This window comes from Urocampus carinirostris, chromosome 3, assembly GCF_059441175.1.
Source record: "Urocampus carinirostris isolate Australia breed hairy pipefish chromosome 3, RoL_Ucar_1.0, whole genome shotgun sequence".
Classification (NCBI taxonomy): domain Eukaryota; kingdom Metazoa; phylum Chordata; class Actinopteri; order Syngnathiformes; family Syngnathidae; genus Urocampus; species Urocampus carinirostris.
The window spans coordinates 27,332,864-27,348,516 of record NC_142351.1 but is presented as its reverse complement, the minus strand read 5'-3'; the positions used below and the strand labels follow the sequence as shown (position 1 = coordinate 27,348,516).

At 38.8% G+C, this 15,653-nt stretch overlaps 1 protein-coding gene and 1 pseudogene across 2 annotated transcripts in view; one reads left to right on the top strand and one right to left on the bottom strand.

The window, feature by feature from the left end:
* LOC148369337 (rho GTPase-activating protein 6-like) overlaps positions 1-15,653 on the bottom strand; it is a 109,626-nt gene that overhangs the window by 25,711 nt on the left and 68,262 nt on the right. For both annotated transcript variants that reach the window (XM_088331316.1, XM_088331318.1), the window contains exon 2: positions 3,151-3,310. In XM_088331316.1, the coding sequence (XP_088187442.1) occupies positions 3,151-3,310 (160 nt within the window). The remainder of the gene's footprint in view (positions 1-3,150; positions 3,311-15,653) is intronic.
* On the top strand, positions 14,773-14,892 carry LOC148369338 (U2 spliceosomal RNA; annotated as a pseudogene).

The following is a 15,653-nucleotide window of genomic DNA, read 5'->3' as shown; positions in this document are numbered from 1 at the left end:
CCTATATGAGAAGTAGGATCCGAACCATGGAAGGGCAGTTCCTGAAAGACCAATCTAGTAAGATATTATAGTCCACAGTCTCAAAGGCAGCACTGATGTCCAGTAGCTTTAACAGTGATTAAGCTCAAGAGTAATTGGTTATCTTAACCAGGGATGTCTCAGTAGAGTATTGAGCCCTGAATCCAAACTGCATAATTTAAAAAAGATCATTTTCAGTCATAAGCTCATTCAGCTGCTTTGTGACAACCTTTCCAAGTACTTTAGAAAGAAACTGGGGGATTTGACACAGGTCTGTAATTACGTCGGCTTTCCGGGTCAAGGTTGGGTCGTTTAAGTGTTGGTTCAATGATAACGGGCTTAAGAGCCGCTGGAACAACACCTAAGGACAGTGACATGATGATAATAAGGTCGAAGGAGCTCAAAAAGATCTCTAATCAAAGAGCCCGAAAGAGAGCCTAACAGGAGAGTAGTCGGTTAACCTTACTCACCAGCTGTGAAAGATTATCAAGTGACAAATCAGTTAAACAGGGGGGAAAAATAACCAGTTAGCCACCATCCCGCCAGATCTTATACATGTGACACAATCACGTGGTCTTTATAAATTTCTTGACTCTTCTTATAAAAGAAGACCATAGAGACATGAGCTGAATGGGTAGAATCATCTCAAATAATCTGTTGCCTCATGAGCAAGGATACAGTGTTGAAGACAATTTTTGGGGTTATTTTTTGTGCAGCAACTATCTTGAAGAAATAGGTTGTTATAGCAGAGGTAAGGGCTGCTTTATAGTTCAGCAAGCTGTCGCACCACGTCTGACGGAAAACCTCAAGCTTGGTAACACACCATCTCATCTCATTATCTCATCTCATTAGCCGTACCGCTTAACCTCATTAGGGTCGCGGGGGGGCTGGAGCCCATCCCAGCCATCTCCGGGCAGTGGGCAGGGGACACCCTGAACCGGTTGCCAGGCAATCGCAGGGCACACAGGGACAGACAACTCGCTCGCTCATTCACACCTAGGGACAATTTGGACCGGCCAATTCACCTGAAATGCATGTTTTTGGAACGTGGGAGGAAACCGGAGTGCCCGGAGGAAACCCACGCAAGCACGGGGAGAACATACAAACTCCGCACAGGAAGTCAGGAGCTGGATTTGAACCCACGAGAGGTTCCCATGACATGAACTGTGCCGCACAAGCGCTAACCACTGCGCCGCCGTGCTGCCCTGGTAACACACCATTTTTGTTCAAATTTCTGCAGTATCATTTAAGTGATCTAGTTTTATCAGTAAACCAAAGCGCTCATCTTTTTGGTCAATATTTATCCTGCAGGGGTGCCACGGAATCTAGGACACTAACCAAAGCAGCATTAAAATCCTTCAAAAGTGAGTGAACAGAACATTACAATGAAGAAAATTTATAATTCCACATCCCTGAAATCATGTTGACAGGCAAAATATTGGTAGGCTAAGGCCGTACTTCCATCATCATCATCATTCCTTTTTCTGCTTTTTCCAAAATCATTTTTGCAGTCCCATTGGTGTAGCTCCCTTAGCTTATCTTCGCTTTTATATACGATCGCTACGCCATCTGCATTTCTTCGTAAGTGGGTTGGCCACCCACCAAAATCCTGTAGTCCTTTTGAATTTCTTTTGGGATATCAAAGGCAGCATATAAATTGCAGAAAAAATTCACAATTCAGACTCAGCCCCAAATTTATAAGTTCCTGGCGACTGTAGGCATTATTGACATTTGTCCAGAAGAGAAAACAAAATAGAGAACGGTCATAAATGTAAAAGTAGCTGAAGAGCTAATTGCGGCTGCACTCATGCGTGCCGCCATCTTGTATATTGTTAATTTATTTGTATTCCTTTATTTTTATATATTTTTGAATGTCTTTTAGTGTTTGAATTTTAATAGTAGGTGGTGTATTTCTACTAAACTCAAATCTGAAATCTAATTTTACTCTCAGGGCTTATTTTACATATTTAATGGTATTCAAACCGACATCGTGTATTATTTAGTGTCTCCTAATGGTGATTTTTTTTTTCTAAAGAACAATATTGATTTAAATAATAAAAAAATACATGAACCATCCTACAAACACGCAGTCTTTTAAAATTCTAATAAGTCCGGAAATTCACATTTATTTGACATAAAATGAGCTTCACCTAAAGGCAACAGTCATACAACAACTGACAACCATCTTGCTACTACTGGTTACCAAAACAGCAAAAAGGCTGAGAAAGAAATGCGTAGTAAAATTGTTTTGCTCATTTTATCTTAGGTTGGAAAACACCTTCTCATAGTAGTAGTAAGTTAATGGAACAAGTGTGCCTTATCTGGAGGGCTGGGGTTCTTTTTGGGGGCTCACAATCCAATTATCATTCAGGGATGTAAGATTTGATTATTAAATTATTTTCCTTTCCTTCCTTAAATCATAATGGCTATTTGACCTCTGTTTGACATTGTTAACACACACTTACAAGTTTTTAAGGACACCTCAAATGATCCACCCCACCCGGGAAACTCATGCCAACTGTAAAGTGATAGAATCGCTTACAAAAGCTCATACACAGTAAATTATTACGGTAATGGTTTTAAACTCTGATTTTTAGCTGATGTCTGTTTTTGAAAAGAGCTTGAGCTTCTGCAAAGACACCCATGTGCTATTTTTGAAATTTTGTATCTTTCGTATATCCTAAAGTAGTGCGTCTGGGACTTTTAATTTGAGTAAATTAACGTCAATATGCATTACTTAAATGTTCTCCGGTTGCCATTTGGCAGATACAGCTACAGTGGGTGCCTGCAAGTGACATTTACCTTTGAGAACATCTATATATAAAACTGTCCTTGTTTGACGTGACGCAGCATTTTTTTCTCTTGTTTTCTCTCACCATTGTCTTGCTGACACATAAAACGATGTGGCTGGACACATTTGGTCCACGGGCCAGGAGTTCGCCAAATGTGCTCTATAGTATGTATTCTACTTTGGGCTTTTTAACACTTGTTTGTGGTTACACTACACCATACAGCGACATCTGGTGGTCAAATAATACACACGGTCCTTTTAGGTATGCGTATCTAGGAATGACCAGCATAGAAGTTAGGTAAGAATGCATGAAATAGGAAAAGGCATGAGTAGGATCCCACCTTTTGGCACAGTAATCTGGCATCCGACATCATAGTCTTGGTGCAAGCGGACGTAGGCCACTTCCTGCAAACGGACCCTCTCCAGTTCAGAAAGGCTCTGGATGGTAACTGGAGTCAGTCGGACATTCTGGCCCGACAGGCTATTCCAGGTGAAGTCGCCCTATAAAGTAGGCAAAGTGTTGACATCAAGTCTTTTTTTTCTCATTATTCAAATTAATGTTGTTTTTTTCAATGAATGATATTTTCTTTTTTTTACCACTTGGAGTCGCTAAATAATCACAATGTGCCTTGAAGTTATTTCTGTTTTTGTTGGTCTTTTTTTTTTTTAACTGAATATATTGTAATATCTAGGGTGGCACGGTGAATGAGCGGCAAAGTCCTGAGGTCATGGGATCAAATCCAGCAACGAGCCTTCCTGTGCGAAGTTTGCATGTTCTCCCCATGCTTGCGTGGGTTTCCTCATGACACCCATCCCATATTCCAAAAACATGCATGGCAGGTTAATTGCCTGGTCCAAATTGTCCCTAGGTGCAAATAAGCAAGTGAGTTGTCTCTCCGTGTGCCCTGCAACCAGTTCAGGGTGTCCCCTGCCCACTGCCTGAAGATAGCTGGGATGGGCTCCAGCACCGTGTGACCCAACTGAGGATAAGCGGTGCAGATAATAAATGGAATGGATGGATTGTAATATCTCTGGTTTAAACTGTAAATTTTGTCATGCCACATATGTTCTTTCTTGATTTGGGATGCAGCCTGTGATTAAGGTGGGTTGTGGGTCATCAAGTCAGACCAGTTGAGGCCCCGTGGCCTATTCTACTGCAGTTATGACAATCAGATCAAGTAAAATTTAAAGTAATGGGCTGATTAATAAATAATGGACAAAATTCGATCTGCATTGGCTCAAAAGAAATTCATAATAGTCAAGCCTCAAACTGGAATATACAGTATCATAATATCACATTTTTGGTAATTTTGTGCCCAGACGTCAAAAATTCCAATTAAATTACATTTTCTTTTTTGACTCTGAGAATTTATAAAAAAAGTAGGATAAAATATTTCCACTGCCTCAGATAAAAAACTACTTTTTTGTTCTTTCACAGATTCATTCTTTCTTTTGTAAATGCATATACTGTAAGAAGTAAACACTGAAAAAATGTTGCTAATGTACAATCAATAATGTCTGTATTTTTGTCAGCATCCATTGTCCAGGCACTTAACTAGGTTTAGCTAGGTTTTGGGGGAGCTTGAGTCCATCCACCCATCCATTATCTGCACTGCTTGTCCTCAGTAGGGCCGCGGGGGTGCTGAAGCCCATCCAGGCTATCTTCAGGGCAGTGGGCAGGGCACACCCTGGACTGGTGGCCAGACAGTCGCAGGAAACTGGAGTGCCCGCAGGAAAACCCACGCAGGCACGGGAAGAAAATGCAAACTCCACCCAGGGAAGCTGCGGTAGCTGGACTTGAAACCTGAACCTCCGCACTGTGGGGCTGTGTGCTAACCACCCAGCCGCCTTGCCGCCCGGTGCTTAAGTCCACCCCAGCTAATTTCAAAAAGTGGACAGCCATACCAAGGAAACATCTGAACTCGTCTAATAAAAGACCATCAGTGCCATGAAAGAACCCATTCAAGTACCAGGTGCACATGCAAACTCCACACAGGAATATTGATATTTTGAATGGAATGGAAACCTCTGAATGGCAAAGCTGACTTGTTAACCACTCCGCTGCAGTCCAGTGTAATTCAAAGCCAAATTCCAAAAATATGCAATAAAAAAAAAAATCCATACTTTTGTACCTATTGTATGTTGTTTTACTGTCATGCCACATCTGCTACCAATTGTGATCAGACTGGTTGCCAAGCATGAAGGTCACCATCATTTGCATCCCTCTAATTTGTCAATTCATCACAACAAAGGTTGTTTTTCCTGAGGTCTCGCTGGCTGTTGTTCGAGTAGGGCATGTATGCTGCGAGTGTACCGCACCTCCATCATGAACCCGGGTGACTAATGCTGCCTGGAAATCTGAAGAGCTGTAGCCTGTAATTTGTGACTTTAGATAAAGGGATGAAAAAATATGTTTGTTTCCGTGGCGATATGCAGTCAGTCTAAGGGCCAGGGAGTGAGAGAAATATTGCTATAGCAACACAGGCAGTGGGCACTTGTTGCCATGATGTGCTGCATAAATTATTCCTAAATGGAGAGTCTCTCACTGTGAGCAGGGTGACTTGCTCTTCAAAAGCACGTCATCATTGTCCCTTGACCGATTGTCAGTGACACACACTTATAAACATCAGTTTTCTTTTTCAACTTTTTGTAAGCAAAATCAACAATGTCTTTGCCGGAGCGATTTCTCTTGACTTGAATTTGTTCTATCCCTGATCAAATTAGTGCTTGTGAGTTTGCAAGTGCATGTGTACATGTGTGTTAAACAGATTAGAATAGAATTGGCTTTATTGTTATTGACAACAACATAGGGAACATTGTTTGCGGCAATTTACACATGGCACTCTAGGGTGAACAATATAATCACGTGATAAAAACCTAAAGGAGAAAAATCAGATAAAATAATGCCAGGATGAACAGGCAAAATATTAAAAAGGTAGTGCTTGGAGAATGGCTTAAATTCTGCAATTCTCTTTAGTATTAATAGTTCAATGAAAAGTAGTGTAATAACATTTAGCAAAGTTCCCAAATAAGTCGATAAATAAGTTATAAGGCCCATTTTTCTATGCAATACCCATTTTTCAATACAACTAGCAAGATACACATTATTATAGTCTTGTGTGCTTGTTTAGGGTGCTGATTGTCCTGTCTTGAGTCTGTTAGTCCTTGTTTAAAGTGACCCGTAACGTCTGTTAGAAGGAAATAGGTGAAAGAGGTGGTGGCCAGGGTAAGAGGGATTTAGACTGTTTCTGGTTTATTGCTGGTAGCCGCCAGCTGTTGTCACCCAATGCCTCTGCGGGGTTTCTGTGTTAGCATAACACAGCAGAGATATTATCTTGAGCGAATCTATTCGCAGTTTCCCAAAATCATCAAAGTTAACCCTATACAGAAAAAAAAAACATCTTCCTGATCACTCAAAATACATTAAAATAGTAATTGAACATCAACCATAATCTGATAAATATGTGAGTTTATTAGGAGGCCCTTACAATGGGGGAAGTCAGCAGTGGAAAAGTGAGGTGTGTGTATTGTGGTTGACAAGTGAATGAACATAGTAGAATAAAAATAAAAAACACTAAAGTGCCAAATCAGGTCTGTATGGCGAGAAACTCAGGTGTTAATGTCTGGAATTACTGTCTTCTTAGATTTTCTCTCGGATGTCAGGAAAGAAGTTTGATACCCCGAAGAAATCCCAGGCAAGCGCAACAATATCAAGCAAACTCCACACAGAAAGATGAGGGCCGAGATTTGAATTTGGAACTACTACTGAACTTTTGTGCAGATTGTATTTGTTCAGATCGGATTGGACTTTTATGTTAAGGCTTTTTTTTTCTTATAAATTGGTCCGTTTCCACGAGAACATAATTTTGTAATGTGGTCCACATGGTGCTGTTAGTAATAGCTTATTTAATCACCATGACACCGTTTGTGGGGTGCCTTTGGCAAAACAGGGGTCATATTTCAGAAAAAAACACACGCACATCTGGTAAAATCAGACTAGCCTTCCACACAATTAAGCACAACTGCTGCCATATTCAAAACAGGTAATGTGAGCCTTAAAAGAAGAGCTCTTATTGTGGAAAAAGATAACAAAAAAAGCAGTTGGAAGAATTCTTTACTGCAAAATGACCCATGACCAGAGTTTCTATCCCACAACCTTGAAGGTAGAGTTGGGCGATACTGGGAACTTTGGTATTGATCTGGTTCAAAAAAATGTTTTTGTAGTTTTGATCAATAACGATACGGATACGTTTTGCCTCAAAATGTCAGGATCAAACAAATAATTGCCCCCCTGGCCTTAGTTCATATTTATGATAAACACAGCACAAAGTTTGCACAAAGGAAAAACATTTCCTTTTTTTATTAAATAACTATAATTCAAACTTCAATAGTACAATAAATAAATAAAATTATTTATATTACAACTATTTCAGAGCAAATACCAAGAAGGTCAAATAAAAAAGCAGCAATCTAACAAAAATACAAATATACCATGTATACATACCTTCCATTGCACAATATTTTGAAAATAAAGTCAAAAAGTGCAAATAGTGTAAACAAACAATACAATCTAACCTTTAACAGTATAAAAAATCAAATACTGCTACTACAACAACAACATCATACTACATCATATTACAGACGCTGTCCTACTTTCGGACGATTGTTTGTAAGTTGAATTTGTTTGTAGGTTATAGTACATTGCTATATTTTGTATGTTTAAGGTTTATATAAGTATGTTCAAGGCTTGTAAGAGTAACCTGTATTGTTTTGACTAAAAAATGAACATTTTGTAAAATAATATGCTCTATAAAGATAACTAAAGTTGAGTTTAACTCACTTTTCAAAGATGCGCTCCAAGAAGTCCTCCTCTGTGGTAAGAAGATGCCGAAAAAAAAGGCATTTTCTCAACCGCATGAAGCTTTCTTATTCCACTTTCATTTCAAAAGAAACAGCTCGCCTCTTCTTTACACTTTACACCAACCATATTGAATGGATGCAAGAGATATTAAACAATAAAAATTTCAAAGTTCAGTATACATGTAGTATGTTAACAGACGAACTAGGAAGAGGAAGCTGGATTTCTTCTTTGGGATGGATGCTGGGTGAGCTCTCACAGCGCCACGCGCCGGTAGCGGCGTAAAGAAGCACTACAGTGATGTTCTGTACTCAGAAAAAGGTGAACACAATAAAAAATCTAACTTACACCAATGTCCAGATATTTTTCGACATCCCGAAATTTGTTTTCGTATCTACCGTTTTACATAAGTCGAATGTCATAAGTAGGGGAGCGTATGTAGATCTACGCCTTATTGTTAATACAATGAAAATAACTGCATGATAAGGTACATTAAAAGCAAGCACTATGCATGATTGCTTTGATGACGATTTACGTTTTAAGTATGTCAGTTTTAATTTTACTTGTCATTATCCAGGACAATTTTGGCGGTAGGGGTTTGTTTCCCCACATGAAACAGATAGTACTGTTTTCCATGATTACCAGTAGCAGGATAAATTGCTCAGATACAGCACCTTCATCATCTGGTCACATTACTCTTCAGTGTCCAGCATCATCCGGCTCTTCAGAGTAGAGTACCTTAGCAATGAGGGGCAGCGGTGTTTGTGTAGCAATATGGATACTAGATCCTAAATCACTGGAGGAAAAAATATTTTGTTTAAAAAAACTGAGTATCGCAGTACTATTTGTAACTTTAATCATTTAGATAAAAAATAAACTTTGTAGTGATTACATTACGTCCTTTACTTTGTGACATATTAAAGGCACAGGTAGATGTTTTCCATTCTTGTCTTATATTCAAGGTCATCAATTGTAAATATAAATTAATCACATCCAACCTTAAGTCACAGCAAATGTAAATAAATAAATAATGACCACAAGAAAATAAATGAATAATGACCACAAGTCAAATGAAAACTGACAAACTTGGATGGGCGTCGCCAAGCTGTACTTGCCCAAGACACACCACATGAATTGGTGCTCCTACGAGCCTAGCGCATAAGGGATCCGTGAGCCATGATTGTGCTCATAGTTTACGTTAAATTATCAATTATTAATTATTTAATCAATCTATATTTCAACATCGTTTGTAACTTATAATTCTTTGTTTCGGGTGAGAAAAAAGTGAAACAAAATTTCATACAGATTTTTAATCAAAGATTCAGGTTGCTTCTTAAACTCGAATGTGTGTTATACACAAATACATTTGGTGAAATAATTTCCCACCTTGTCCTCAATTCAGTTTGAGGCAAAGCCAGCATTAATATTCATAGATTTTTTTTTTAATTCTTAAACGATTCAACATTTCAAATTGAATCCACGCCATACATTGTTTTCCTCCCATCATAGTCTTGACTTTTTAACACCAACTTCCGACCCTGCTACGTTCGCAGGAAATTTAATGATTAATGACTATTTCCCCATGTATGTTATTGTAGCTGCAATTATAATAGCGAACATTTTCCACCATGAGAAGTCAACGTGTACTACACGTAAGGGCCGCTGAATGTAGTGTAGTTTGCCTTTTTTTATATAAATAAAATCGAAACATAAAGTTTTTAACTGTAAGTATGGTATCTACCATAAGGCCTGTTTATTATTATTAATGTATCAAGTCATCAATGATATGGATATTAATACCAGGAACAAAGGCATCACTGTTTTCTTTCTTTCTCAGAGAATCTCTTTCTTTCTTTCTTACTTTTTTCCTTGTTTATTTCCTTCTCCATTTCCTTCTTTATTCATTTCTTTATTTCTTCATTTTTTAAGTTTTTTTAGTGTTTACTTTCCAAGTAACTTGGGGCTATTGCACGAAAGTTAAATAAGATAATCCAAGCTACTCCCTTTAGGCAAATGATTATGTATTATGATTGAATTTTACAGCTCTATTGTGAAAATGTTTTGTTATTTACTTTTGTTAGTTAGGTGTCAATGTAATTTAATTTCGTATCGCATATTGTTGTTTGGGCAGCACGGCGGTGCAGTGGTTAGCGCATGTGCGGCACAGTTCATGTCTTGGGAACCTCCTGCGTGGGTTCAAATCCAGCTCCAGACTTCCTGTGCGGAGTTTGTATGTTCTCCCCGTGCTTGCGTGGGTTTCCTCCAGGCACTCCGGTTTCCTCCCACATTCCAAAAACATGCATTCCAGGTGAATTGGCCGGTCCAAATTGTCCCTAGGTGTAAATGAGCGAGTGAGTTGTCTGTCCCCGTGTGCCCTGCGATTGGCTGGCAACCAATTCAGGGTGTCCCCAGCCCACTGCCCGATGATTGCTGGGATGGGCTCCAGCACCCCCGCGACCCTACTGAGGATAAGCGGTGTAGCTGATGAGATGAGATGAGAAATTGTTGTGTATTTTGTCTTGTATTTTGTATTTTTTAGCGCATTTTATTACAACAAAGTGTCATTCAAATGAGAGGGCGGGTCAAATGGCTGAGCATATCACCTATTGGTGGTATGGCATTCCAGTTGATGGATGCATTTGTTGATAAAACAATAGGTGTAAGGTTCAGATAGTTAGACACGCCCCCTAGTTTGAATAACATTTTGTTGTGACAAAGTACACAACAAAATACACGACAAGAAAATCACTGAAAAAAAGGAATGACAAAATAAATGAAAAATGCATGAATAAATTGCATTTGCATCATATATTTAAGGATTTCATAATATATTGATGTGTATATTTAATTATATTAGATATGTTTGAAGGTATTTCTATATTAACACATTTATTTGTACCTATGAAGGATAAGTCCTTCATACCCCAAAATTATGTATGGAGAATAATTTTATTTTGTACAGTTTAAATTTCTCTCATCATATTTACTATGAATGCATGTTTAATACAATGGTGTTTTGTCTGAGTGCCTTTTGAGTACTGTAATGCCATTTTAGATTATTCTATTTAGTATTTAGTAGAGTTTACTACGGATCTTAGTAATGAAGTGGTTGGGTCACTGATTCTAAAGATCATGTTAATCCTATTAATCCTATTAAGGAATTTTTAGTTTATGTTTCACAGAAGTGGCAGGACATGGGCCAAGGAGAGTAAATCACATTCCCCTGCATTTCAGCCTTCTGATCTTCTTCCACCGTATCCATTTAACACAGCGGGATCAGAGAAAATTCTCTTTAATACGCTATTTTCTGCCTGGGTGCCACATTACAAGCCTCCCTCCCAAATCGATTTCTTGTTAATCCTGTACGGTAGTTAAAGAGTTGTGGGATTACAGCACGCTGGCCCACTCCTCGAAATCAGGATGATGTTGTTGGTGGAGGTGACAATCTTCAAGATAAGCTGTGGTCAGATGACAACATCTAAAGGCCGGTTAGAGGAGGTGTGTTTAACATACGGCACGTGGACCAGACCTGGTCCAGTGGATGATTTAATTCAGCTTGCCGTACATTTTTGAGTATGTACAAAAAAAGTGAGTGTCTAGCTCAGAGGTTGGGAACCTTTTTGACCCCAGTGCATAAAAGGAGAATACAGTGGAACTTGAGAAATTCTTGCTTCGCTGCTCGGTCAAAAAATCGGAGTTCGAACGCCGGTACGCTAGGGTGCGATGCTGAGCGGCGTACGGGTGTTTTAGCCCCTAATTATGCCTCCGAAGAAGGTCGGTGCAAGCAGGACAGGTGAAAAGTTGTTCGTCCAACTATTGCCTTTAAGAAAGACATAATAGCTAAATATGAAAGAGGTGTACGAATTTCCGATCTTGCTAGTAAATACAGCATGGCTAAATCTACTATCAGTACGATAGTAAAGAATAAGGAGGCTGTGAAATCGAGTGATGCGGCTAAGGATGTTAGCGCTATAAGTAAGCAACTGCCGCAAGTTTTGGAAGAGGTTGAAAAACTTTTGATGATTTTTCTCTCCCCACCGTCCACCACAAAGGTAAGAAATCCTATTCATAATCCTTATTTTATTTTTACAAGTTCATGTTAGCGTAATCTTTCGTACGGAAGATTACGCTAACGCGAACGTACGATTAGCCTGGGTTAGCTTCATGTTCATTCAGGGTGTTGGAACGGATTAAAATGATTTTAAATTACTTTTAATGGGAAAAACGATTTTCGGTGATCGACCAAATCGGTTTTCGGTGATCGACCAAATCGGTTCGGGGAACGGATTATGGTCGAGAACCGAGGTTCCACTGTATTTAGATTTTTTTTTAAACCCATACCACCCGTTTTCAAGCCCAAAGGTGTAATATTTCTAGCACTTGTGTCAACTGTTATTGCCCGTTCGCTGATAACTTCGTTTGTATTTCTTTCCTATTGATTTCAAAGTAGTATGGCAATTGAAGAAAGCATAGTTTTACTTATAGCTCCCACTTGAGTTTGTTAAGTGTGATCATCTGGTTCAGTTGTAAAGCTGCATTTAATAACCTGTCAAAACAATTTGTCAACACATTCAAGGTGTAACATGAAAATCATGTTTTCCATTATTTTGTGAAGAAATGATCAATTTTCATCCGTGCCTGAATGATAAAGCATAGTACTGAAAAAAAATTGAAATACTTGGCGTTTACATTTTTTTGGATCTAGCACACTAGAAAACATTAGGTCATTAGATGTGGCCCCCAACCCAACAAAAGTTTTACATGCCTGGGTTAGAGTATTGGGATGAAAAATGCTCTTTTGCTGTTGCTGCACTTGTTTTGACTTGGATCCCTAAACCACTAGAAATACGGCACCATTTCTTGTGGTCTGTCTTGGACAAGTACAGGGTTCCAACAACTTGAGGCAAGTTCAATTCAAGACTATTTAATGCATTTTGAAATCATATTTAATACCAAGTTCACAAAAAAAATCGCAATCCATCAAATTAATCCATCTATTTTATGCACTGTTTATGCTTACTAGGGTCAAGGGGGTGCTGGAGCCCACAATTGAAACAAAATAAATATATATAAAATACCACATATATAGGAGGCAAATTTAATCAAATGTATATCTTAATTCTTTTTAAATCACATTTTAGTCCAGTTGAAAACTTTCCATCTGAAAACATAGCACTCTTTAAAGTTTTAGACGTGGAAAACTAAATACAATAAAATAAATAATAATTAAAAAGGATGTTTACAGTACTTCGTGGATCCTTAGTTAAAACTGGCAGATAACCACTAATTTCATAGAACTCTGCTACATTTATGAAACATTTTTTATCATGATGCATGAAAAATTACTTTTTTGCTGGATCTTTTTAGTAAATCTTATGTGTGTTCACATTTATAAGACTTTCAAAACCTGGATTTAAAACATTTAATGCCATTTAAAAGCCTTATTTTTAGGATCAGGAATTTAATGATTTTTAAGACTTTTTCAATTATCCACGAGAACCCTTGAAGTAGGATAGCAGAAACACAACAATAGACCAGGCTATTATCACAAAAAATATCCATGCTTCCCTTATCTGCATTATCCTCACTAGCATAACGCAAGCCCATCCCAGCTATATTCGGGCAGTTAACCTGTTGCCAGCCCGTCGCAGCACACTCATACTACCATTCACACGCTTATCCATACCTAGGGACAATTTAAGGTCACCAATTAACCTGCCTGGAATGTGGGAGGAAATCGAAGTGTCCACTGCCCTAACTTCAATACAAGAAAACGTTTAATCAAACTTTAGATACGCATTCCGTGCATGTAGAACATCTGGCAACTCACACAAACAGTTCTTAAAAAGAATCGATACAAACACTAATCAGAGCGTGAAACAACAATGACTATACTTGCTAAATTATCAGTTTTACCCCACATCAAAATAAATACACTCCCTGACCCTTGTTGGCTGACAGGACCTGAGCTAAAAGGGCTGTAATAGCCACAAAAAATAAATTATTACAATGAAAAAACTCACTACACTCATTAACTAGATTTTAGAGGTTCCATTTTTGTTATTTTTTGAAAGGAGGAAACGTGAACATGAGAAATTGTTAACGTCAATGTAAAAACTTTAAGGAACAATTATTAATTATCAAATACTGAAATTGGCCTCCTTTATGAGTCAGAGCAAAATGTTCTAATTGAATGAAATATATCCAACAGAGTCAACTTTATCTAGACCAGTGGTCGCCAACCACCAGGCCATAGACCAGTACCAGTGGGTTGTTTGTTACTGGGCAGCACAGAAAGAAAAGAAAATGCTTTATGAACCATATTTACTTATGTATACATGCATTTTTCACCCCAAAATATACTCAGAGTTTAAGTGTGCGGTATTCCGAGGTTGTAGAGGGTTTAGTAGGTTTAGATTTTAGTCGTACATCACCACAATTAAGCAAAGATTGATCAGTCAACAAATATCGCTGACCTCAGCAATGGATGCAACTGGAATCGAACCTGAACCCAAGGCGGCTAGGATTATAGATGACAAATGAAAATGCTGTAGACTCTCATCATTGTACTATTTTACCAACAGTGCCATGTTGTACAACATTGTAATGGACCATAATAGGAAAGAGATCAGCAAAAACAATGTTGCACAGTGTGGTACCCTGAGTAAAAATAGTGTGATGATGAGATAAAGACTAATGCCAGTGTCATCTGGATCCCTAGTGGTCTAGTGTTTACATAGTGTATTCATCGGCCCGGTATTGCAGTGGTTTTTGAACTGTGTACTTTATGTGAAGTATCGGCCCGGTATTGCAGTACCTCCGGGAACGGTGCATTCGCAATGATCGCAGCAAGGCTTTAGGGCTAGGACCTTAGCTTGGCCTTTTGGCTGAGAGTAAGTGTCCCGGCTCCTAGGCTTTGTAGCGTATTATGAACTGACCGATAACGGATAATGGATAATGAATAACGAAGATAGATCAATAACCCTTAAAAACCCCAAAACCCCCCCGGTATTGCAGTGCCACCGGGAATGATGAAAGACTAAGACATGCTTTGAAATTAAGCAGCTGTAGATTTTGGACTGTGGCTTTGATGCTATGTCAGTCCTTAGTTTGGCCTTTGCCATGATCTTTGATTTTTGCAATCCGGAGATAGAATAAGAGCTTGCTCTGTCCACTCCACGCATCGGCCCGGTATTGCAGTACCTCCGGGAACGGTGCATTCGCAATGATCGCAGCAAGGCTTTAGGGCTAGGACCTTAGCTTGGCCTTTTGGCTGAGAGTAAGTGTCCCGGCTCCTAGGCTTTGTAGCGTATTATGAACTGACCGATAACGGATAATGGATAATGAATAACGAAGATAGAACAATAACCCTTAAAAACCCCAAAACCCCTGTTATAATTATCATTACTGTACCTAGTCAGGCATTAAACCGGTCCGTGGTACAGAAGAGGTCGCCGACCAGCGATATAAACCACAAATTGACTCTCTTTTGAACTTTGTTGATGTTTAATATTATATTTATAAAGAATTGATCTTAAGACACAACTGGGCACTGTAGCCTAAGGTCACACATTGTTCAATGACTATGTCATTGATTTGGTACGTCTAAAGTTACTCTACCAGCAGGGAATAACATTTTCTGGATCCTTTTTTTGAACAAGTCTAAACTTAAGCGTAGGAAGTTCCTGGAAACCTCACCGCCTCACCTTTTGAAAATAACGTCTTAGTTTGCACTCAACCTCCCTCCGTTATGCTTGCCGACTTGCGCTGCGTGTGACGTCACTGACTCCGCCACATGCTGAGTGCGACACAGTGCATCGATAAACCCATTTGTTGCCAACGCTTTAAATCATTGATTTTCATCGACTTAAGCTCTAACCAGAAGTCATTATTGGGTTGTGGTCAGAGAATTTGGATTTTAATTTCAAGTCATTTATATACTGTGAAAACAATAAAGGTCCTAACACCCTTGGAACTCCACGTGCA